General features: G+C 35.8%; 3 protein-coding genes and 1 long non-coding RNA gene across 9 annotated transcripts; 3 read left to right on the plus strand and 1 right to left on the minus strand.

Moving 5' to 3' along the window:
* LOC122531574 (EF-hand domain-containing protein D2 homolog) lies at nucleotides 1-17,751 on the plus strand. The gene is made up of 4 exons (XM_043659622.1): nucleotides 1-421; nucleotides 13,723-13,870; nucleotides 15,590-15,724; nucleotides 16,185-17,751. Exons 1-4 carry the CDS (start codon nucleotides 252-254, stop codon nucleotides 16,317-16,319), a joined length of 588 nt encoding a protein of 195 aa, XP_043515557.1. The 5' UTR covers nucleotides 1-251; the 3' UTR covers nucleotides 16,320-17,751.
* Nucleotides 6,714-9,558, plus strand: LOC122531583. The gene is made up of 3 exons (XR_006307319.1): nucleotides 6,714-7,572; nucleotides 7,728-7,904; nucleotides 8,487-9,558. It is a non-coding gene; the product is annotated as an uncharacterized LOC122531583 (long non-coding RNA).
* Nucleotides 17,752-18,821: 1,070 nt separating the features above from the next.
* LOC122531560 (acylamino-acid-releasing enzyme-like) lies at nucleotides 18,822-23,281 on the plus strand. Of its 5 annotated transcripts, XM_043659591.1 has the most exons (15): nucleotides 18,823-19,119; nucleotides 19,281-19,364; nucleotides 19,441-19,658; nucleotides 19,744-19,907; nucleotides 20,403-20,548; nucleotides 20,640-20,904; nucleotides 21,125-21,273; nucleotides 21,331-21,511; nucleotides 21,591-21,845; nucleotides 21,921-22,058; nucleotides 22,139-22,359; nucleotides 22,442-22,521; nucleotides 22,586-22,618; nucleotides 22,737-22,958; nucleotides 23,048-23,281. In XM_043659591.1, exons 2-15 carry the CDS (start codon nucleotides 19,347-19,349, stop codon nucleotides 23,148-23,150), a joined length of 2,193 nt encoding a protein of 730 aa, XP_043515526.1. In that variant the 5' UTR covers nucleotides 18,823-19,119; nucleotides 19,281-19,346; the 3' UTR covers nucleotides 23,151-23,281. The 5 variants fall into 5 exon arrangements, with proteins under 5 accessions (XP_043515527.1, XP_043515526.1, XP_043515525.1 ...); XM_043659592.1 differs by having other exon boundaries at nucleotides 18,822-19,358; nucleotides 19,438-19,658; XM_043659590.1 differs by having other exon boundaries at nucleotides 18,823-19,364.
* On the minus strand, nucleotides 23,234-25,030 carry LOC122531570. 2 transcript variants are annotated; one of them, XM_043659614.1, is made up of 4 exons: nucleotides 24,885-25,030; nucleotides 24,550-24,779; nucleotides 24,205-24,439; nucleotides 23,234-24,137 (listed from the first exon to the last, which is right to left on the minus strand). In XM_043659614.1, exons 1-4 carry the CDS (start codon nucleotides 24,982-24,984, stop codon nucleotides 23,677-23,679), a joined length of 1,026 nt encoding a protein of 341 aa, XP_043515549.1. In that variant the 5' UTR covers nucleotides 24,985-25,030; the 3' UTR covers nucleotides 23,234-23,676. The 2 variants fall into 2 exon arrangements, with proteins under 2 accessions (XP_043515549.1, XP_043515548.1); XM_043659613.1 differs by having other exon boundaries at nucleotides 24,205-24,478.
* Between the last annotated feature and the right edge of the window lie 271 nt (nucleotides 25,031-25,301).

Below are 25,301 nucleotides of genomic sequence, written 5' to 3' on the forward strand. Positions count from 1 at the left end.
CACCCAGCACACCGTCAGTGCACGCTGGCTCGTCGCGCCGGTCGCATCGTTCTCTCTTTTCTGTGTCCAGTTTGACAGCTGTACAGCCTTCTTGGCATCCCTCCCAATTTTCCCTTTTACGCTAATACTTTTCAAATCTCCTTCGTGTGTACCTTCGAATCGATCGGCAAGCACAAGATCTATATATATCGCGAGCCGGAGATCGAAATCGCTAGATAGAGATTCGAGGAGTGGAAGTGGAAGCGATCAGGATGCCGGCGGACGCTGAGCTCAGTAATCTGCTTAGCAGGAGGCAGAGGATCAACGAGGAGCTCGAGGAAGGGAAGGAGGTGAAAAAGCAGTACAAATTCGTCAACGTTTACACGGAGTTCCACGAGCTGTCCCGCCGCGAGATCAAACAGTACGAGGAGACCTTCAACAGGTGAGCCAGGCCTTCGTCGTTTCTTTATTTCTTTATTTTTTTTTTTTCCTCTCCCTTCCTCCCTGCCCCTTCGCCGCTGTAATTTTTACAGACGAGTCGTAAGTAGTGAACATTTTTATCGTCGGGTTGTATTGTCCACGCTGTACGAGTGTGTTGTGGGGGTTCTTGGAACGAGAACCTTGGACCCATATCTTTCCTTCAGCGCGAAGGGTCTCTCTATTTTTCTATGGTATTTCTTTGTGCGTAGAAAAGCTCGAACACAGCATTGTTCGATCTACGATCTTGGAGCCTGGTGCTACATCTATCATTTCGTTCTACGTCAGACATGTTTCATTTGAGAGTTGGTTATTTATTTTTGTCGCTATTTTTATTTAATTACAGTTAGTTTTATTTTTATTTTTAGTTTATTAGTTTTATTTTCATTTTTGTTTATATCACTCGAATTATAGTGTAGATTTATTAAAGATTTATTTTGTTAACGCGGTAGTTATGCATATATATACATATACATTATCTAAGCAAATGGCTTGTGGACAAAATATTAAGGTATGATAAAGCTTGTAAATCTGACTATGAAAAAATTCTGGTGCAAAATTGATTCTATGTTTTTCAATTTTTTTAGCCAGGAAGAAACCTAATCTTAAGGATTAAAAAATAGCTTCAGTTTCCTAAAACTATATAGAATCTTAACTAGATAGTCAAGTTTATTTTCATGATTTTATACTTTATTTAACAATAAAAAATATTTTTCTTAAAAATTTTTGTTACTGACTCAATTTTGCACCCCACTGTATACATATATGACTTTGGTTGGCTAGCAAAGATATTAATATAAATAAACAAATGAAAATATCTATCAACGCTAGAATATCCGTATCCGACAATTGATATAAATAGATTTATACAATTACTCCGTTTCCTGTCTAAACAGAAATTGATATTAATTTCAACAAGAATATTCCGCATCCTTTAAAAATTAAAGAACGAAAATCCGAAATCAGCAATATTGTTGCGGTGTTAAAATAGCAAAGTTGCACAGATTATTTGTAAAACTTCTCTAATAAATAATACATATTTCTTGCGAAGAGGGGGGGGGGGGAATGGCCATTTTAAATGTCCCGCCGGAAACTGAATTGAACATTACAATTCACTTTTTTTTTTTTCTATTTATATAACTAGACTGTTGATGACATCCGAAAATGTCCCTAAATAATAATCAATGTCTATACGATCGAGCAAATTACCATGGAAATAAGAACTTGTCGAATAGACAATATAGTTGATCGATAAGTTCTTTAAGTTTGTTATCAAAGATTCGAAGATAAAGCGTGAGGGAATCGAGAGTGAATCGCGACTCTTCATTACGTTTCTCTCCCCGGTCAGATACACTGAATAATTAATAAGACGTTCTTCTGCTCTTCGATTCGTAATTATCGAAATATTCCCTCTCATCACCGGTAGAAAAATACGAAAGTAAATTGCTGCACAAGTTGCTCTCGCGAGTTTCGTAGAATTTTTTTGAAAAGTTACCGAATCCCAAGTATCTTCAAGTTGTACGTACAACAACCGTGTCGAGTATCCTACCATTCACGTTCGAACGCTGTTGGCGATCCCCCACCACCCCCCAAAAGAAACATCCGAAAACGATTGCTCGTCCAGGAATAGACTGGAAACACGCGCGAGCGTGTGTTCACAGTGAGTTCCCAGAGAGTTACGATCGAGCCTCGGCCAGATTTTCGCGAACGTGGAAAAAGGGAAGAGAACGATCGCGAGTCACGCGAGCGTCGTTACGAAACCGCAGATGGTAGAATTGATGACGTAGTTATTTCGTGGCGGGCCAGAGAGCAAGAAAGAGAGAGAAAGAGAGGGAGAGAGTGTTCTCGCCGTGAACTCTCCCGTGCACAGCCCAAGGTGTGTTTGGAGGAGCCAGGACGCGGAGCAAACCTGGCTCTCGAGGTCTGTCCTCCGTCTCTCTTGTTCTTCTTGCAGGTATTTCTGAGGGAGTCAACCCGGGGGGAGAGTCAGCAGGTTTGACAAGCCACAGAAACTGGGTGGATGTGTGGCCGGGCCACTCGCGCTGCATCTTCTAAACTGAACCCCCGGCGTGCACGCTTATTTCGTCATTTGTCCAATACACCAAACAAACAGAATAGAATACACGAATGTACAAACTCAACGAGTGGAAAAAAAAAAGAAAGAGTAGATACGATACTCGCCGAAACACGAAAAAAGAAAAACAAAAAAAGTGCCGATGAATAGGAGTCGAAGTTGCAAACGATTTTTAACCACTTGCGCTGGCAACCGATTGCGGACCGTAACGAGTGACCAAAATGACCGTATACGATAATTCGTCGCTTTCTTTTGGAACTCGTTGTTATGATATCACCGGATCGAAATTATTGAGAAGTAATAAATTTATTATTTGTTTTGCCTATTTCGTTTTACTGAAATATACTCAAAACTGAAGGAATGAAAAAATTCCAATTTTGGAACAAAAAATTTTCGACGTGCGTGGCACGTCATTTCAGCGCAAGAGGTTAAACTGACTAAAAATTATTTGAGTATCCAAGAATACACCAAACAAACAGAATAGAATACACGAAAGAGTAGATATGGTGCTCGCCGAAACACGGAGAAAAAAACAACTCCCGATGAACAGGAGTCGAAGTTGCAAACGATTTTTAATCACTTGCGCTGGCAACCGATTGCGGACCGTAACGAGTGACCAAAATGACCGTATACAATAATTCGCCGCTTTCTTTTGGAACTCGGTCGGTATGATATCACTGAATCGAAATTATTGAGAAGTAATAAATTTATTTTTTGTTTTACTCAAAACTAATGGAATATTGCAATTTTGGAATAAAAAATTCTCGACGTGCGTGGCGCAAAAGGTTAAACTGACTAAAAATCATTCGAGTATCCAAGAATACATTGTTATAAAATTATAAATCTGTTATTTCGACCACTTTGGTACAATTATAGTGTTAATTTGCGGAAGAGTCGATTCTCTTTTTTTTTTTTTTGGAGTAAGTCACGTAAAATAAACACGCAATTGTAACGTTTATGATACACTCTAAGACTTTCGTCTTTCCAAGACCGCAGTGTCCAACGAGGTCGATTACCGAGAAAGTGTACTGAATCGTCAAGAAATGGACCCCGAGGATCGAAACAGCACGTTTCTCTTTAGGAAATCCGCCGGATAAATTATTTACGCGAGTGCACGTATCGGGAGGCGATAGCTCGGTAAATCCGAGACACCACGAAGGTTTCACCGCGAGTCCGCAAGCACGTGGACGAACGTGTCGCGCGCGATGGATGGCACCTCGGCCGGAAAGACGCCTGAAAGACTCTGTCCAAGGAGTCCTCGTCCTCTCCATTGGAGAAACCCACTTTTCCTCGCGTTCTTGGTTTTGTCGGTCTAACCACGGGCCAGACCGCTTCTCTGCCTCTCGCAAAAGCCTCAACCCAGTTGAAATTCATCACTCCACCGCATGTGGCGATACTTTCTTCGACCTCTAGCCCCGACGATCTCCGGATACTTTCCAAAGAATTTCATCGAAATTTTAAGCCAAGTGAACTTTGATTTCTACGAGGAATCTCTAGAAATTGCGAAGAGTCACGTAAGGAAGAGGCTATAGATAGATTTCAAGAAGTAATCGTCGATGTGAAGCAGTCTCGAATCGAACGAGTGAAATTTATCACGGGAGGACTAGTTTTGTAGCCCATTACGATGAAAGTGAATCTCATTAAGAGTTTAAATTCCAGGTTTAACACAGTAAAATCGACAGTTCAGCGCTCGAAACATTTTAACCGACAGTTCGGTTGATGAGTTTCTTCTGTTGTGTACATAGAGCTTGAGACACGATCCCAATAATATATAAAGTGAATATACTTGCTGTACGAGAGAGATCGGGCGTGTCTTTCTTTCTTTCGTTCAATTCGCCGATTTTGGAGAGTAACAACTCCGCATCCTTACGAAAGTCCAATCGAAAATGACAAAAATAAATTCCTTGGCTTCTTCCTTGTGCTTCTTCGAACGCGTCCTTGCTCCAATCGTGCTCTCTGTTTAGAAGAATTCGAGTCGAGTGGCGACGTAAGCACTGCTCACCTTACCATCCCACGCGCGGATGCAATTTAATCTCGCGGTTGTAAATACTCTTAAAAAGGAGCCACAGCAATCGTAAAACGACTCCAAGAGACTTGGAAACCGCTTATTGTGGCAATTTTTCGTCTTTAGTTAAGTGATGACGTCTAGTCATGTTGCGCAGAAACGTCAAAGAACGTTTCTCTTGCCCTCTTTCCTCCTCTGTTTTCGAACAGAGTTAGATCGTACGAAGAAAGTGATTAAAAAATCACTTTGTACAAGTGAGTTTTATGATTCATCGAAGTGTCAATGACAGAGTGCGTAAATCAGGTATTTGTCGAGTCTGATTCATTGGAAGTATTGAGGTGACAATTTTAGCTTGGGCTCTGGTTGTTGACAAAGAGTAGTTGTTATGCGATAAATCTGCGTTACGTATGTTGTGTACACGGTGAATCATGAAATTGTACTATACAAAAGTTCTTCGAACTTTATTTTATTGCGGAAGAGAAACAAATATTTGGAGCGTTTACCGCAGCGAAGAGCATAACCGTATCAATGACAATTGTCGATAATTTCAACAGATAGAACTTCGTAAAAAAAAAAAAAATCATGCACAATGGTGTTGGTTTTATTTTAAAGTTTTAAAGTTTCTTTCTAAGATTTTTTTTAATGTTTTCAAAGTCTTTTTAAGTTTTTTTTTTTAAGTTTTCAAATCTCTACTTTGACAGTCAAGAATTTGTTTTTTTCGTTTGTAATGGAAGGGAAAGTGAGGATACCTTTTTCCCGAGAGTTGCAAAAATCCAAATAATGCGCGAATGCCACCCCACGTCGACAATTTTTTATCTCAAAATTGCAATATTTTCTCAGTTTTAGGTATATTTTAAGTATAACACAGACAAATAATAAATTTATTACTTCACAATAATTTCTATCCAGTAATATCATACCGACGAGTTCAAAAAGAAAGCGACGAATTATTGTAGACAGTTTGGTCACTCGTTATGGTCCGCAATCAGTTGCCAGCGCAAGTAGTTAACCTCTTTGTCCCAAAATTGCAATATTTTCTCAGTTTTAGATATATTTTAAGTATAACCCAGGCAAAACAAATAATTCTAAATAATTCTTAAAATTTTGTACCGAGGGAAGATTTTGTCCAATTTATTTAGACATTTAATTTACAAGCACCGGGCCGATGCGATCGATTTCATTTTGGCGTTGACCGCAGCTAAAGAGGTTTTTAAAAAGAGACTTTTACTCGATGGGAAACAAGCACGGGTTCGAACCGCAATCAAGCCGGATAACGAACAGCACCAGTGGTTTCTTTGTCGCGTAAAAGTAAAAGGTCGTTCGGTATCCGCGAATTTCACAACGCGATTTCTAGCTGTGTTTCAGATAGTGTTACACAAAACCAGTGTTCCGTCCGTTTGGATACAATTACGTACCAATTAACTATTTTTAACGATGGAAACTTCACAAAAATCCATTTTCTCCAAGATACGTGTCGCGATAATTCTAATTTCTTAATGACTCTTCTCATCTGCGTTGAAAGTAGGAATTAAACGATTTTAAATCGTAGCCTAATGTAAAACTCATTTTCTTGTGTCGACCTGAGTAAATAATTGGAAGACGTTAAGTAAGTTTTCAATCGTTTTTTAATCACAGAATAATTAACCTTCTCTGGTCGTAAAAAAACTAAAAAAAAAAAAAAAAAAAAAATACTGTAGATATGCCCTTTCTAACCTAAAAAAGTTATTACTTTTGATTTGATTTCGTTGTTGGTTCTAATTTCAAGACAAAGTGAGGTCAGATGATTATTGAAAGCGGAATCTGAGTAAATAATAAATAAGTTTTGATGAATCTCAATCATTTTAATTACAGAATAATTAATTTTTGTGGTCGTGAAAAAATAACAGTGTAGAAAATATTCTTTTTAACCTAGGAAAATGATTACTTCTGATTTGATCTCGTGGCTAATTTCACGACAAAGTGGAGGGAGATGGTTATTGAAAACGGAAATAACTTGAGTAAATAATTGGAGAGTAAATAATAAGTAAGTTTTGATGAATCTCAATCAGTTTAATTACAGAATAATTAATTTTCTGGTTGTGAAAAAATAACGTAGATAATATAATAGAAATAGTGTAGAAAATATTTTTTCTAACCTAGGAAAATTATTACTTCTGATCTAATCTCGTAGCTGATGATTATTGAAAGTGGAAGTAACCTGAGTAAATAATAAGTAAGTTTTGATGAATCTCAATCAGTTTAATTACAAAATAATTAATTTTTGTGGTCGTGAAAAGATAACAGTGTAAAAGGTATTCTTTCTAACCTAGAAAAGTTGTTACTTCTGATTTGATCCCGTGGTCGGTGTTAATTTCAAGAGAAAGTGGGGTGAGATGGTATTATTGAAAACGGAAGTGGTGAGCAGATAGACGCAACCTACATGGTCGCATCCACCAGCAAGTGACAAACTTCTACGTTTTATCAAATGTCAGCGAACCTGTGTATCACAGCACATTACAAAAACAGCGATATGTATTTATAGTCGAGCGTGATAAATATTTAGTTACTTATCGAAACATTGGTCTTCTCGACGCTCTGTCACCGTTCTCTCGTTATTATTTCCTGCTCGATATTTGGGAAAAATTTTCACTCGCAGGCTCTCTTCTTTTGTGGAAGCGAGCTGGCCTTTAAAATTATCAAGATAGAAGAGTATACATGAGCATAAAGGTCTGTTCTGCTCTAATAATATCTGTCCTAGTATTCAAGATAAAATCTACATTTAAATGCATACAGATTTATACATATATACTCTTGCGATTCATGATCCAAGGAAATACAATCAAAATACAAAAAAAAAGAAAAAAAAGAAAATAAAATATAGGAATCGCTGTATAATTCCCACGTGGAAGATATACATATAAATTGCAACAGCGTTCACTGGGTATGCATGGCGCATGACATTATTATACATTAGCTTCATGAAACAATAACACAACATATCAGGACAAATTACTTCCGCCTTTAAATTATGATCACGATGCTGGTTGTGTTGCAGTTGGTAAATATCTTTAATATCCCATTATTTGTCGTTTATAATATTTGTTTAGCTACTCAGCAGTTGTTCATCCGTTTCTCAGAAAATTAACATACTTCTTCTCAACTACTGAATGATAAAAATAATTATTGGTCATTAAATTTAACAAAATTTTCCAGCGAGAAGCCTGACGTGGCAATATTTGAATTATATTGGATACGCTGTTTTCCATTACCGTTCTACGGAGGGGCTAATAAATCGATAAATGATCCGACGTGCCGAAGCACCGAAACTTGAAGCTGTTTGTAATAAATTACAGACGACCAAACAAGTTGGAGAGCCGCACGAGGAGAGAGGTACATACATACAGGCGTTCTCTCTCTCGTTACCGCTAAATTACACGCGTCGGAGGTAGAAATTCCGGCTGTGCGTCGCTTACACGATATGACACGATCTGTAATCGTGAAAACCGGTACATAACACGATGCACAACGTGCCTGCGTTACATTGTTCCAGCCTTCATGCGTACGCGTGTGCGTGCGTACGTAGAAATTATTTTTCATGGGGGGCACGTTCGAAAGGTTGGCCAATGGTTTTCCAAATTCTACGCGCGACAGCGGGGGTCGGTTGCGCGGTACCGGAAGTCGTCAGACTGCGCGCGCGTTGAATTCGTTCTGACCGTGACTAACCGTAGGTACACGTAACGCTTTGATTCACACGCGTCTAAGCAAGTAAGTACATACACTCTGAAAGTACGTGATTCACTCGTCACACGTTGCACACTTTGATCGCCAATCCCGCCGATTAAATTTTCAAATGAGACGCGTGATTGAATCGAATGGCCACTCTATGCCGACTCTATGAAACCGCGGATGAAAGCTATCAACTGAGGTCTGATCTCTTTCGTGAGTATGTACATATTGCTCGTTTTGTTCTAGGAACATTAGTAATTTCTCAGTCAATTGGTAATTCATTGCTACTTGCATTTTGAAGACTTTTATGGCACCACTTCTAGACCAGAGTTCTACGAGTCCCAACATTCTCATTATCTGACAACGTGTTGGATTGTCGCAAGTCGAGGAACAACAATTGTAATTTTCAGAGTAAGTTTCATTCTACGCTGCAATCGTGGCCAAGGATGGAAAAGAGAGTACCGTTCTATTCTCAGCAGGTCTTCTTATATTTTTGTCTATGATCCAAGAGAGTAGCTACTGGAATTTGTCCTATAAATAACTGTTCACAGGTCACTTTAGGGAGACTATTACTGACTCGAGTGTTAGCACTGCCTGATTGACAGATTCATCCAAGGAATGAGACACGAACCTAGGGTTCTAAGTTCGAAAGGCAAACTTCAATAGACTTCAATTCTCAATCTTTTCTTTCTTCGAACATGTGCGAAGTTAAATTATTTGGCGTGACAGTTATACGTGAAGCAACTCGTACGTGAGGTATACGATATTATGAAAGAATCCACGCGATGGAAACCGATAGAACTTTCCATCTGAAACGGGGGAGGGGCATGACGCATTGTTCGTTATGGATGAAACGCTACGGAACGAAAGCCTAATTATATCCGCCCGCTTCACTTTCTCGCCGAATGCATAATCGATCGGAGTTTGCTTGGTTTCCCAAGCCCACCAACGATCAGAAGTATCATCCAGCGGTTTATTAGGAAGAAAATTGGTTCATCCTCGCGGAATGCGGTCCCAAGTTTGGCGCCAGCTTGTTTGTTGTATGTATGTACAACGACAGGCGAAACCGTTACTTCAAAACCATTCGCAGAAGTCACGCGTTCTGAATACGTAAAAGCAAAGTGTGTAGAATTCATTCGACCTGGCAGACCTGGTGTCGTGAAGATATTTTCATATAGATCATACTCAAACAGTGCCAGGGTATTCCCCTGTTGTCGAGGATCGAGCTGTTCTTTAACCCAGTTCTCCTCACTTTGTTGTTTGTGGCTGTAATTTCGAAGCTTCATTTTCGAATTCAGCTGTCTTCATCTCATTTCTTCTGACCTCGTCATTCGTTTTCAATTTATTAGCTGCAATTTCGGAGCTTCTTTGTTGCAACTTTGTTTCAGTGTTGTCGATTATGAGAAAATTTGTTGCGGATGCACGTTGTTTCCGCATTGTCTTCGCTTTGAAACCTGCAGCCGACTATTCATTGAATAGCGGCCATTATCGTTCGGTTCATCCGGGTTTAAAGGTTTTCCGCGATTCAGCGGAAATCAAGTGCACATCTCCAACATACAACGCGCCGCCACCACGAGAACGTGCCATCTATCCATCGTATATTAAGGATCGTGCACAATAAGACCTTTCTTTCTTTTTTTTTCTTCATTTCTATTCAGCAGTCACGCTCGATTGCACTTTTCCATTAACGCCGTTCCTCTTTTGTTACACTCCCGAGCCGAGTGTAGAGTTTTTTCTTCGTCAGATACCTCATTGATCCGTATTTTGCAACTTGAAACCTCGATCGAAAAGTTTCCAATTTGACTTCCAATCTTGGAGCTCGGACGGATAATCTGGATTATTTACAAAACCACGAATTTGGGACAAGCGAAAACCTGAAATCCCGAAATCTTTGACCATTTTTTTTTTTTAATACTTTTGGCCATCACAATCAGTCAGTTGCCTCCGAATCGACTGAAAGTGATAATTTTGCATTTTCAAATATTTATTCTGTCTGTACAAACAGAACTTAAAAAAGATTGAAATTCAGGTGGCAATTGTCGAAGATAAATGGCCAATTTTTGGATCAGGACCAGTCGATCGAGAAGACAGAAAGTGGGAACAGTTGGAGGCGTTTTTTTTTTTTTTTTTTTTTTTAATCTTAACGAGCGCAGAAACACGATGACGTGTTCGCGAGCGCAAAAGAAGAAAATCTCCGCTGCATCGATCTCGGAAAGAATGGTACTAGAAAAGGGTGAGAGGAGCATATCGGACGAGAAGTCACTAGGCAGCCACCTTGACCCGATTCCCTCTGGACAGTCTTGGGAAACGAATCGTGCACGGCCAATAGTGCAAGAATCGATTTTGCGATAACAATACCTGGTTTGCTCCTGCATATAGTTGTATAATAACTTGGCTGGCCTGGTTTCAAACAATTCCCGTTTACGATCGTTTTCTATAATCTACGGAAAACAGGTACAATATTGAAACAACATTGTGAAACTTTTGTATTATGAAAATTATGAAAAATTCGATGGAAAATGAAATTTCTCTTGTAGGTTCTTTCTGTTTCTTTTGCTGTTGTTGTGGAGGGGATCTTTCGTTGGAAGTGAGATAAATGGAGTGTGAATGAGAGAGAGAGAGAGAGAGATAAAATGGATCGAAAGGTCAAACGTGGAATAAAAGTCAGAAGTTGGAGGTCATCTCTTCTAGGTTGCAGAATCTAGCAACTCTCTGGAGTCACTCAGAAAGAGTTGAGAAATTCAACTCGAAGTAATAGTTTTGGCAAATTATTGCGATCAATGTTAATTTTATTGAAACGGAATGGCGTTAATGTAATAGGATTTCACAGAGTTTGATAAACAACTTAGAGAGAAATTACGTTGCAATGGAGCTTTATAGTTACATAACGATGCTTAAAAACTATAGTGTAGTGTTATTAAGAAGTATTAGGAATATTAAGATATGTGTATATATATATATTCTTTATAACACTACACTATAATTTTAAGAATATAATTATAATTACAAAAATATAATATATTCATATTATATTCTTAATGCTTCTTTATAATATAAATATATACAAGAATAGATATATAAATTATTAAACATATATATAAAAATTATTACATAAAGAAAATAAGAATATTGAGAAGCATTAAGTACAAAGAAGTATTAAAAATTACTAAACCGAAGTTAGCGTGCATTGTCGTTTAAGTATAACTATAGATAATTCCATGAACCAAATATCGAATCGTTGAAAATAAAGGAAAAAAGAGAGATTCAATTGTATGGCGATGAGTTCGAGACAGATACGTCAGCAAGGCAGATTAAACAAGCTTATCAGTCGAATATTGAAATTAGCTGTGAGATCTGTGAACAATTCAGACGTACATACAAACGGAGATAACCCGAGTTCGGACAAATGTGTTTGCAGTTCTCTTTCACTCATATTGATCAGCGCTGTTTGACCATGCTTACAAACGCGTAACCTCGACCTTCGAACAATTCTTGCTCTTCACCTCGGAACGAAAAGAGCTTCTAGCCTTATATGCCAACGATTCGATTAACTTGTTCATTAATTCAGAGTGCTCAAAAATAGATATACAGTGCCGTATATATTCCAATGTTTCTTGAACGAGAAGAGAACACAGCATGAAATAAAAATTAAATTGCAGATTGAAAATTCGAACTCTCTCTTCTTTTTATAGTTATCAGAGACTTCTCGTCGATCAAATTTTCAAATTTTTCATAAAATTCTGCTCTTAGAACTCTGACTTCTAATTTTTTGTCTACTCTGCTCTTTTCATAGAATTTTGATTTCTAATTTTTTGTCTACTCTGCTCTTTTCATAAAATTCGGCTCTTAGAACTCTGACTTCTAATTTTTTGTCTACTCTGTTCTTTTCATAGAATTCTGATTTTTAATTTTTTGTCTACTCTGCTCTTTTCATAAAATTCTGCTCTTAATACTCTGATTTCTAATTTTTTGTCTACTCTTCTCTTTCCATAGAATTCTGCTTTTAAAATTTTGACTTCTAATTTTTTTGTCTACTCTGCTCGTTTCATAGAATTCTGTTTCACAGAACTCTGCTCTTTCTTTTTAGAATACGAAGAGAGATACGCGTAAAAGAAGGAAGGAGGAAATCAAGCGAAGTTATTAAAATTCATAGTATTCTCTAAATTATTCTGGCCAAAGAAGCCTATCGTTCGAACACGAGCCACTGGAAATTGTTTTCCCCAGATATCGTTCGGACTGGAAATTAAATGTTAATCACATACAATTACCAGCCTGTTATCAATCAAAGTGAGTCGAGAAACGCAGGGGAAAAGAGTCGTAAGAGGAGTCGGAAACCGTGAATCATCGAGAATTTAATCAATGGACGTGCGTATAGAACAGTGATTGCGCAACGTGATTCAAATTCCATTTTTTTTTTTTTTTTTCTCGTGAAGAATAGTTTACGATAAAATTCAAGCTGGCTCAATTTTATTTACTTCTAGAGTTCCTTTTATCCAGCTGAGTATAAGCTCGGTCAAATTACTTTGGCGCGTTGATCGAACGAAGAAGAAAAAAAAAAGGAGCGCGTGTCGTTATCTGATAAACCATTATCATAACTCAGATTCTGAACCTAAAGAAGCTGGCCTAATTTTACGATTGAAAATCATATAACTGGATTAAGTTATATGTATTTTCGCTTTCTTTTTAAACAGAAATTTTAAATTTCAGTACCACATTTCTTTTTTAATTATACTTAAATATACTTTACTTTATATACTTTTTAAGTATACTTAAATATACTTTACTTTATATACTTTTTAATTAGTATAATTAAATAGTATTTTTAGTATTATATAACTATATTAGTAGTATAACATAAAATAATGTTATAATATAAAACTTAAATAGTATTAAATATATTAGTATTATAATATAAAATACTCAAATAGTATTAAATATATTAGTGTTATAATATAAAACCCTTAAATAATATTAAATATATTAGTGTTATAATATAAAATACTTAAATAGTGCTTTTAGTATTATGTAAGTATATTAGTACTATAGTATTTTAGTATTATAGTAATTTAGTATTTTAGTATTATAGTAATTTAGTATTTTAGTATTATAATATTATGTAAGTACATTAGTATTATAGTATTTTAGCATACTTAAATAGTACTTTCATGAAATGAAAGGGGGCACTGAAATAGGGGGCGTGTTGTCCCCTTCGTATCATTAGAATACGAACGTCGAATTCGATCGTATTACACTTTGTAACGACATTTTGTGACTCGAGAGTTGGGCTTATTCAATAGCAAAGATCGGAACAGATCTTAAGGCAAGAGTTGAAACAAGATTTCCATCTTTTATCTAATCTTCGACGAGAAAGAGAACGATCCTAGAGTTTGCCCTTACAATTAGAACGTGTTTGGTCGTCTCTAACAGTAGAACATTTCCAAAGACAGAGTTCCCAACTAATCGTATTGGATATATTTTTCAGGTTTGACGCTGGCCACGATGGTTTCTTGGATTTAGCAGAGCTGAAGCGCATGATGGAGGTCTTGGGAGCGCCGCAAACTCACCTCGGTTTGAAGGCAATGATACAGGAAGTGGACGAGGACGGCGACGGACGGATCTCCTTCCGCGAGGTTTGCCATTTCACCCATTGATCGCGATCATTTTCAACGCGCTCTATAATGAAATATGCAACCGGTGAAGAACTATGTAAATAAAAAGCACCCGGAAGCGATTCTGTTTACGTAACAGGTTCGTTTTCCCGGAAGTCGGCGCACTGGCGAATACTTTCGAATAAATAATGGACACGGACCTCGCTATTATTGTAACATAAACCTCAGTCTAATTATTGTCCATTCCTAACGAAATAACCGCTTCGTTTCAAACTTGATTCTCCAACAAAGTGGAAATTGTTACGTTTTCTAATTTGACCAGAGAGTTGTCGCACACTCGCCGCCCAATGCACGCTCCATAAAAATAGTCTCGCCCCATGGAGTGTTTGGCATGTTGCTCCTTCACTGTGGCCACAGTGTTTGCTCTTCACGGGAGCCAAGCCGTTCTGTCTCAGTGAAATGCTCTCCTTCTTTATTGAAAGAGTGAGATTCTCTCCTTTCTTTCCTTCTCTTCTTAATCTCCTGTAAACTGGCTTCTTCTTTCTTCTCTGTTGAAACGAAGTGTCAAATCATCAGCTGTGAAACAAGATTGTTTTAAGCGAATGGAGCAATTCTTCTTGGATTTTAAAAAAATTCACACCTAACCCAAACCTTTTTTTTATCCTTTTCTCCTTAGATTTGTCAACGGTGCCAAAAATATTTCGGATTATAGAACGTCGGATGAAGAACTTCTTTGAGTCTTCAGCAACGGCTTCTAAAGAAGAAGAGAGAGAGAGAAAAAAAAAGAATCGGAGCGTGCGAAGCAAAATATACTTGCGTGTCGTTAAAGGGAACTTTCGCCAGGCTGTCGCAGTGGGGAAGGATAAATCGCAAATGCTGAGGCACGCGTTGCCGTAGGAAGGCCCTGTTGTCCGATGCAAATGCACACACAGATGCACGTTCCTACGTGACTTCTCGTGGCGTGCAAACGAACAAAGCGTTCGATCCGCGTACACGCGATCGGTTTCATAGATCATCGTGAATCACCCCGCGTCACTGAACTCTCGCGGACACACGCTGACCAATCTTCCACCTTCTTTTCTTACTCATCGTTTCCTTGGCTGCTGATCGTTTTTATATCGAAACGACACGTACTGGCGGGGCTGTCGAACGATAGTATCTTCCGGTCGGATGATAACGCACACTATAGAGATGAGTTTACGATTTTGATTTTTCAATAATCGAATCTTCGAGCAAGACACCGAAACTCTTGGAACTTTCGAGACTTGGTGCTGATTTTATTTTGAGGAGACTTCAGTCTAAATTGTCTATGATTTTCTGTCGAGTCGTTGATTCAATTATGCTTCCCACTGTAAATATAATATATTACTTAAATTAATTAGATATATATTATATATTATTCTAACTAATTAACTTGAGCAATATATTATATATATTTTATATTATATAAATGAATTATAATATATTATATATTTATATAATAAATAATATATTGTATTATATTAATAATATATTGCTTAAGTTAATTAGTTAGAATAATACATTACTTAAATTAATTAGTTTTGTATGTATGTAAAAATGTAGAAGTTAGCACGTGGAAGTTGTCTCAAACTTATACCAGGCGCTCAGGTTTGTTGTATTCTGTCAAATTTCATTGAGACTCATTAGGAAAATGATTGACGATACTACTGTAATATTAGCCTGGTTTTATCTAATGCAGTTATTTATAACTTGTTACAGTTTCTACTGATCTATCGTAAGGCACGTGCTGGCGAATTGGAACAGGATTCTGGGCTGGGTCAGCTCGCACGTCTTACCGAGGTCGACGTGGACGAAGTAGGAGTGACAGGGGCTAAACACTTTTTCGAGGCCAAGGTACAAACGCTTCCATTATTTCTATTGGAATAAAATTCTTTTCCATCGTTGTTGGTTCAACTATGCTTCCCACTGTAAATATAATACGTTACTTAAATTAATCAGATAATATATTACTTAAATTAACTAGTGAGAATAATATATTACTTAAATTAATTGGTTTTGTAAGTATGCAAGAATGTAGGGGTTAGCACAAGTCTTCACAGTCTGCAATTGCTATTGCTATTGCACTCGAAGTTAACTGAAATTTTATAAGAGAGTTATAGATAGTCATAAATTATCTAAACGTAACGAAGAACATGTTATTTCTCAAGTTCGTTTCATAAGTTAATACGCACCATTGTCTTTAACAACAACGATGGAACGAATCACAGCGATGACAAATTCAGGATTAAGCAAATTGGATTCGTTGATCAACGTTATCCTCGTGGTGTTAATGATGCATTATCGTGATTTCCAGATCGAGCAGCTGCGGAAGTCAAGCAAATTCGAGGATGAGATCCGCATGGAGCAGGAGGAGCGAAAACGGGAAGAAGAGGAGAAGGCGGCGAGGCGAGCGCAGTTCAGGCAAAAGGCGGCGCTGTTTGGCAATTGAAAGGGAAATTTCACAGCTCTCCCCGTCTCTCTGTGCTTCAGCAGAATTACGAACGACGCACTTGAATTCAGTTCACGCCGGTTCCCGACAGAAATTGCCCGGCCAACACAATCGCGTAGATCGGTCGTAGTTTTGCAATTTTATGTAACGCTGAAATCAGCAAACAGGTTTCTCATTATCCTCCGATCCTCGTTTCAATGGAGGCAGGCGAAAAAAAGTATGATAGGGTCGTCGTGTTCTCTGATTTTTATAGAGGAGCAATTTTTTCTTAAATTCACCGGCGTGCTTTTCCTACGAGAAAATTGAGGATGTTAATTAAGCAGGCTACTGTTGCGAATTAATAATTATTTTAAAATATCTCGTTTTAATCGTAATCGGTCAGGAAGTTTGATAAAAACTGACTTATCGTATTTTTTACAGTGTTTGTTTTAAGTTAATTGAGAGTAGTTTTAATGAGTCCACGTAGCGACGTTTTTTTTTTTAAGTTAATTTTAATACCTGCGCATTGCCAGATCGTGAGAGATTCGCGTGTTATTTAAAAAAGGACAAACAATTTGCGTATTCTGCATTGTAAACAATTAAACGCGAGTCGTTTCATTCGAGAATGATTTGGCAATGTGTTAAATTCTTTTAATTCTCGAAAATCATCTTCTCTTTCTTTTTCAATCATATTACTATGCATGAGAGATAATCAATTGCAAAAATCGACATCATTTGTCAGAGGTGTGATTTACACTTTATGCTTTATGTGAGCATCGCTCGCTTCTTTCTATTCCTTTTATTTCTTTTTTAATCCTCTGGATTGAAAGCGAATACTCCACGCACCTGAAATTATTGAGAATGTTAGAAAGACAGATGGAAATATTTTTTATTGAGAAAAGGAGAGTTTACATTGAATGAAGCGGGATTGCAAACGAATTTTTAATGAAATGCACGACTGACACCGATATACCGATATATTACATGTATATGTATGTACATTAATTTATATGATTTATTTGATATTGCGTGTGAAGATGAGAAGAAAACATTTCGCAACATGCGTCCGATCGATGAGTTTCTTTCAATTTTCTTTCGAAATATACGAATTGTTGATCCATCAAATTTTTGCGAAAAATTTTTTGCAGTTCTTTCGCCGGAGAGATTTTTAATATTTAGCGTAGCGAGAACATCGACGATATTTTTTTTATCGATCCAAGTGGTCTGAACGATCGTGGGATAGCGTGCAATTTTACAATGTTCCGTTTCGAATTGATCAAAAACGTAAAGCAATTGAAAATTATTTTTATACGATTTTTGTACATGCGTTTCGGGGAAAAGGAAAGTTACTACGATCATGTATATGATTGTTGCGAACTGTACATAGAAAGTATATAGCGCAAATAAGTTTGTAAAATTATAGATTGTAAATAAATCTTTTTGTTCTGATAAATCTTTTCTATGTTCTGGTTACTCGCTATAACTGCTATTGGGTTGTATCTCAATAATGTGTAAGTACATGTTGCACTAAGTTTACGATATGTTAGCGTGTTGTATTATAAAATAAAAAGTGTAATTTACCGAAATCCGTATTAGAAAAATTGTACTGCGGTAACATCGGATTTTTCTTCTTTGATCGTTAATATTATTATGTAAATAACTACGATCAGTGATATAATTATTAATTACATACAGATAACGAAAGAAGTTGAGTGCCTAAAATCACTCTGTTTTGATGACACTGTTCAAAAGTTTACAAATTAATCGCCTTTAGTTGGTCTTTTTGCAATTAACGTCCTAATTTTGTAGCGACCGTTATCTCATCAAAATTGAAATCAGCGCCATCTACAACAAAGCAATCGTTCTGCCGAAAAGTATGTTTCCTGTAAACCGACATCGACTGTATATAAACTCCTAACATAAGAATATTTGTAAATTATATTTTATTTTTATTATTACTATGGAGATATTTACTTATTGATAGAAATGTATATATAGACTCCATTTTATAATTTGTTATTCATTCCTTAATTAACATTCACGGAAAAGTTATCTATTTGTGCTATAAACTTTATCTAATATATTATTGTTATTTAAATATCATTTATTATAATTTATTAAAAGTTACTAAAGTTACGAAGTTCTTACTTGTAGTATTATGATATTATCATCATAATCACTACAATTTGAATATTGGCGGCGCCAGCTGCTGGTAAACGTCGGTAACTTCAGAACCAATATTACTGATAGATGGCACCACAGTGTCCGACGAAGCACTAATTGAAAATTAACTTGCAAACTTTTGAAATTGCATTCTCGATTTTAAACCTTTAGCTTTTCTTTTATTTTCTTTAGTTTTTAGCTTGATTCAGCTTTCTCGATTTGACAGATGACGCATGAACAGAGTTTCAAATCTTGTTTAATAGATCAAAACTTTCTCTTAAATGAAATGTAATTTCTCGTAAATTACATTCAAAATCAAAGTCGAATCTGTCCGTGAACGTAATCGAAAACCTCAACTTCATATCGTACACACATAGAATGAAATTAACCACTGAAAATGGGCAAATCCTATTTTCCATTCTTGTCGTTAAGAGATTATTTCCGCTATTTTCCGCCGCTACGTGGCGCCAATAGTTCAGTGTCCACAAAGCGATTCAATTTTTATTGGAATAAATTACTGGGAACTTTTTGAACCTTCGCAATCGAGTCCTCTTAGTCGGGTACTCAGCTTCTTCAGTGTATTTCGTTCGATCTACGAAATGAACGAATAAGAATTTATAAATTTTTCAAACAAAAGATCTGTTAGCATCAATCAGCGGTAAGGGAACGTGAGGTTTCCATACATTTTATTCGAGTTATATCGCAGAAGTAATCATCTCGTGACATGAATTCAAGAATCTCTTCTGTATACATTCAATTGTTTATTCAATTCGTTATCTGTGCTTGATTCTTATCGATATTTGCGCGCCTTTTATATAGCATATTTGTCACAAATTGATAACGAGAATTTGATAACGAGCCGTGGAGCAAATACCTCTCTGCACGATGGCAACGAATAATCAGGTATGCTAGAGTTACAAATATCAAGACGATACTTTTGCAGAAATTTAAAAAAAATAAATAAATGATTGTTTCGCAGATCGAAAATACTGTCCACCTGTATAAAACGTTGGCACGAAATCCATCTCTGAGCAGCGCGAGAATCCTCGACGTTAGCGAGAACGGGATAACAATTCTGAGCGGTTGGTCTCAAAGGAATTTGGAAAGAAGAACAAACCAAAAGTTTTGCCAGACTCACATTCTGGACTCGAAGTTTCAAGTGCAGTCCGACAGCTTTCCTATGGATACTACAGTAGAGTACGTTGCATGCTTGTGAAAATGCAATTTGTCGTATGTTGTGAGATGTGTTGCACATCTGTAAAGAAATTCATTTTTATTGCAGGTCTTTATCTGATTATACCGAAGATAAGCAACGCAGAGCCGTATTGAGACAGGCCCTAATTGAAAATACCAATAAACAATTTATTGAGATCTGGGATAAACAGAGGCTCGTGAAGAATTATGATTTAAGTGCTTTAGATGTGCACGGCGATGTCTACACGGATTGTAATTATTATCCCAAAGTTGCATACAAATCGGATTAGCTAAGTGGAACCATTTTTCTGTTGTACCAAAAAGAACTTCTGAAGACAAAATCGAACTGTTTTAAAAGACAAATAAGATATCTTTTTTTTTATTGATGGTTTGTTTATAAGACTTGGAGGTCGTTATCGTTTTTCTTTGCTTGCTTAATTTGTATTTACCTTTTAAATATTCTTGTAGAAAGTGAAAAAACAAATTCAACGACCTATAGATTGGAAAAATATCCAAAAGTAATTATAGATTAATTATACAAAAGATAACGATAATCTTGAGATCTCGTAAATAAATTTGAACATTGAAAAAAGATATTTTCAGAATTATGTTTGTAGTGCAACTTTGCCCTCAGAAGTTTTTTCGTACAACAAAAAATAGATATCCATTTTTGCTTGTCCATCCTGTATATTCAATACATATGTAATATTTAACAAGAACTCAAAAATTTTGTTTTTTCGTTTCCAGCTGAATTTGCTTCTTTCCAATGGTCTCCAGACAAAACAAAAGTATTATATATCGCTGAGAAAAAGCAACCAAAGTCAGAACCATTTTATAAGCAGAAACCTATAAATAAAGAAGATAAAGATAAAAAGGAAGAAAATGTAACAGTGGTAAATTACTTTTTGTTTTTTTTTGTTTTTGTTTTTAATGTAAATACATAGTAAGGAACTTCAGCTTTAACTGGTGAAATACTTGGTATAGGGTAACGAATATATTTACAAGCCTCATTGGGGAGAACAATTGGTAGGTAAACACCATCCAGTTGTTGCTATCCTTGATACGACAACAGACACAATTTCAGCTCTCACGGGTATACCAGATGAACTATCACCTGCTCAAGTACTATGGGCTGCAGATAGTGAAAGTATCATTGGTGTAGCATGGAAACATGAGCCAAGACATTTAGGTCTAATTGCCTGTACTAATAGACTTTCTTGGATATTTTTATTAACAAAAGGACAATACAGTAAGAAATAGTCCATTTTACTTTTTAGTTTGTAAATTAAGATCATATATATATATATATATATATATATATATATATATATATATATATATATATATATTTATATATATATATATATATATATATATATATATATATATATTTACTTATATATATATATTTTTTTGGCCCAAAATAAATTAATAAAAATAATTTACTTATATATATATATTTTTTTTAGACAAGCTCTCAAAAGATGGATGTGCGGTGCATAGCCCAAGACTTAGTCCTGATAAAAAATGTTTAATCTGGTTAGAAAGAGAAGCAGGTGGTGCGCATCATAATGCTCATAGACTTATGCATCTTGAATTCACTTGTAAAAATTCTAAGGTATTTATATATTAGGATATACTTACCTTAATGTTAATTTTATTTAAATATATATTGTATTTTACGCAGGCTGATATACTCATAGACATTGTACATTCGAGTATACCTATCAAAAATGCTGAAAAATTTTATGGCTTATATGGTCGGTTACCACGCCGATGCTGGAGTATGAATTCACAGTATATATTTTTAAGTACAGCTCAACAGAATAACACACGTTCTTACATCGTTGACACAAGTAAAAATTCGTAATGTATTTCATTTTTATTCAATTTTCCCTTTGTTTAAGTCATTAGTAACAAAAATATAATTTGCAGAAACGAAAACTGTAACTGAGATCCAAAATGATAAAAGTAGTCTTACTATTTTGGACGTAAAAAATGATGTTATTGCATTTTCGGAAATGTCTCTTTTGGAACCACCTACGCTTACAGTAGGAAAATTTGACTCGAAAACAATCGCTACTGGTCACATTAAAAAATATAGAGTTTCTGTTCCTGAAACGATCCCTGGTACAGAAAATTTAATGTACGAGGGTTCCGAATATGATTACGACAACGACGAAGAAATTAGTAAGTAAATTATTAAAAACTTTAAGAATTGAAAAATATAAGAAACAGTCTTTTAATGATTTTTACTTTTTGTAGAACATTTTAATTTTATTTATTTTGGGCCAAAAAATGGAAATGATAAATCTGTACCTCTAATAATTGCACCACATGGTGGACCTCATGTTAACTATGCAAATTCGTTTATATTGGATTACTTTTTGTTTGTTTTATCAGGTAAATATTCACAATACATTTATAATAATTTATATTTCACAATCTATCTTAACTTTTTTCTAAAAAATGTTTTATTTAAGGTTTCGCAATAGTACAAGTTAACTATCGTGGCTCCACCGGAATGGGGTCAAAAAACGTTGAATATCTTCAAGGGAAAGTTGGAAACGTTGATGTGAAGGACTGTGTGACTGCTACAAATGAAGCTCTACGAAAATATCCATGGTTAAATCCAGACAAAGTAGGAATTACGGGTGGATCTCATGGAGGATTTTTAGTTACTCACTTAAGTGCTCAATATCCGGTAAATTCATAAACTATTCGTATATTCATATACTTAGCAAACGTAATAACAATATTCAGTAAAATGCAACTTATTTTTATAGGGTTTATATAAAGCTGTTGTTGCAAGAAACCCTGTAATCGACATTGCTGCTATGTACTCGATATCAGACATTCCAGATTGGTAAAAACATTATTGTATTATTAAAGATTTTTCATAGTTCTGAATTACTTCAATTATATTGCAGTCGCAATGCTCTGAGTAAGGAAGAAAGAATTAAGTAAGCTTAATTGTAGAATGAAATATTGTAAAAAATAAAAGAAAGAATAATACAAAGATTAGGTATCATATAGAAAATTTTCTTTCAATTATTGTCTTTGTAATGCATTTAATTTCAGGTGTGCTGCTGAAATCAATTATCCCTTTGATGAAAGTGCACCACTCTCGGAATCGGATCGAGTTGAAATGTTTGTGAAGATGTTTAAATGTTCTCCAATTATGCACGTTAACAATGTGAAAGCTCCAACCTTATTATGTATCGGTTCGAACGACTTGCGGGTACCTTCGTCTCAAGGGAAACTGTGGTATCAACGTCTTAAGGCAAATAACGTTAAAACAAAGCAAGTAGTTTCTATAAGTACAAATTAGAAATCATATTAAATTCAAAATCTCTTCGTACAGTTTCTTTAATAGGTATATATTTTTACAGAATGCTACTTTACGAAGATAATCATCCTTTAGCATCGGGAACTGCTGAAATTGATAACGTCATTAACGCTTGTTTATGGTTACACGAACATATTGGAATGTAAATGAAGATAATACAACGAATAATTTGTAACTTAATACACGATCAATTAACTAACGAGTATTTTTAACAATAATTGAAAAATAATCTTGTATAAATATATTTATTAAATACTGTATTTTTCCAACATTAAAAGCAGCTTATAAATTATAATCGAAATATCGTTTATCCTAAAATAGTACTTTTTCGTTGCTGAGTAATTGACTGTTCGTAGTAGTTTATACTTTAGTTCTTACAGGCTCTACATTTGTATCTCAGTACAGTTTTGCAGAATGAGTTATATAAAATATAAAAATATTTAGTATTATAAATGCTAATGTATACGATATTGACAAAAAAGTTGGTATAAAAATTCAGTATTTTTATCGAGCACTTGTTTGTGATTCACTTATATCTGATTCATTCAAAAAAGGCACTCATTCATACCATATATATATCTGAGGACTGCATTGTATACAGCAATATCTAATTAAAACATTAGATAATAAGCTGTCAGTACAAATCAATTACACAATAACTTACACTTACGATTATAATCTAACAGGATTATTTTGTTCTGGAAATAGGGAATCGTAACTAGGTGGTAAATCTTTATCAGCAACTGACGAAGGAACCGCGACTTCTAACATTGGTGCTGAGGGAACTGGTGGATTAACAGATCCCTCGGTTTCATGTGGCAGTGTACCCGGTCTTGAACACACGTCTGAATCGATAGACATAAGCACACAATCGGTAGACCAACATAATTTTTGCGACCTTTTACATATCCACAAACACATAACAAATATGATAAAGCATAAGATCATGGTAGTCACTGCACCAACTGTTACTTTTGTGCCAGTGCCAGAACTAATAATTTCATGAGTACAATTACCCTCGTCAGAACAAATATCTGGTACACAATTGTAAACCTCGTCACAAAAGTATTCATTTAGCATACAGGTGTTGTGACCAATTGATTTATATCTCTTGGAGTCCACATCACTGCAGTCTAAGATATTGAGTGTTATATTAAAATGATAAGTAATCATCAAATTCTTGAGATCAAGTTAACTTACTTCCAAAAGACGTGTAAGCAATACGAAGAGCAAGGTACTCCCCAGCTTCCAACTTCTCTTTCGAGATAAATATTTCAGTTTCTAATTCCGCATTAGATTTATGATTGCTTGGATCATATTCGGCATAAGTCTCTGATTCAGCATTATTTTCTGATTCAGGTACTGAATACTTCACTTTATTACGATCCACAGAACCACAAAACTTTTTTGTCTTGTGATAATCTTTTCTTTTGAACTGAAATGGATTGAAAGCCGGTTCAATTAGATTGGAGAACTAGAGAGATTTGGTAATGTTTTTCTTTTTCATCTAATACGACAACAATAACGTTCATTAAATATACTTACTTGCACATAATCCAGACATTGTGTCCCGTTTTTCCTGAAAGACATCTTTTGCACGACACCAAACAGTCCATAACCTTTAGCTGTTGTAACTTTGAACTTGCAATGGACATTCATGCGAACATTCCATCGGTCCAGCATGTGTTTCGGCTGGACGATTGCAGCACTGGTATTGATGTCTATAGTTGACACTTTACCAAGTATACTGCACAGCTTCTCCGATTCCAATCCATCTAAAAAAAAGAAAAAAAAAAATTGTACGTTAGACATCCTTCCCAATAACAACACTGAATAATAGATAGTAAGAAAACGAATGTATTTTATTGAAAAAAGCTCACATTCGTCGTAATAATTATTATGCGACATGCACGAACTGTAATTCACGCAATTGTTCGCAAGATACAGCAACCACAGAAGTAAAACATTTCGTCGGGCCATTTTTTCCAAGGGCTGTCAAAAATCCATAAAGGACACGGGCCACCATCGATTATTAACCAATGGTGTCTATGACTAATCCTTCGAGGAATATCCGTACGAAACGATGGGGGGAATCGCAGTAATTAACCGTTTTCCGCGAAAAATTGCTTGGAGACTCACTGTCCGCACAGATACGTCATTCTACGTTTATCAAAACAAAACGAATGTGCCTCGGTGCGTTCGAGAAAAACGAAGAGACGCGAGATCGGGATCGAGATCGAGATCGACAATCTCGACTCGACGGATTTCAAATGAAAACATCGTTGGAAGGAGGGTAT

Source organism: Frieseomelitta varia, unplaced genomic scaffold (assembly GCF_011392965.1).
Source record: "Frieseomelitta varia isolate USP_RPSP 00005682 unplaced genomic scaffold, Fvar_1.2 scaffold_405, whole genome shotgun sequence".
In the NCBI taxonomy this organism is placed as follows: domain Eukaryota; kingdom Metazoa; phylum Arthropoda; class Insecta; order Hymenoptera; family Apidae; genus Frieseomelitta; species Frieseomelitta varia.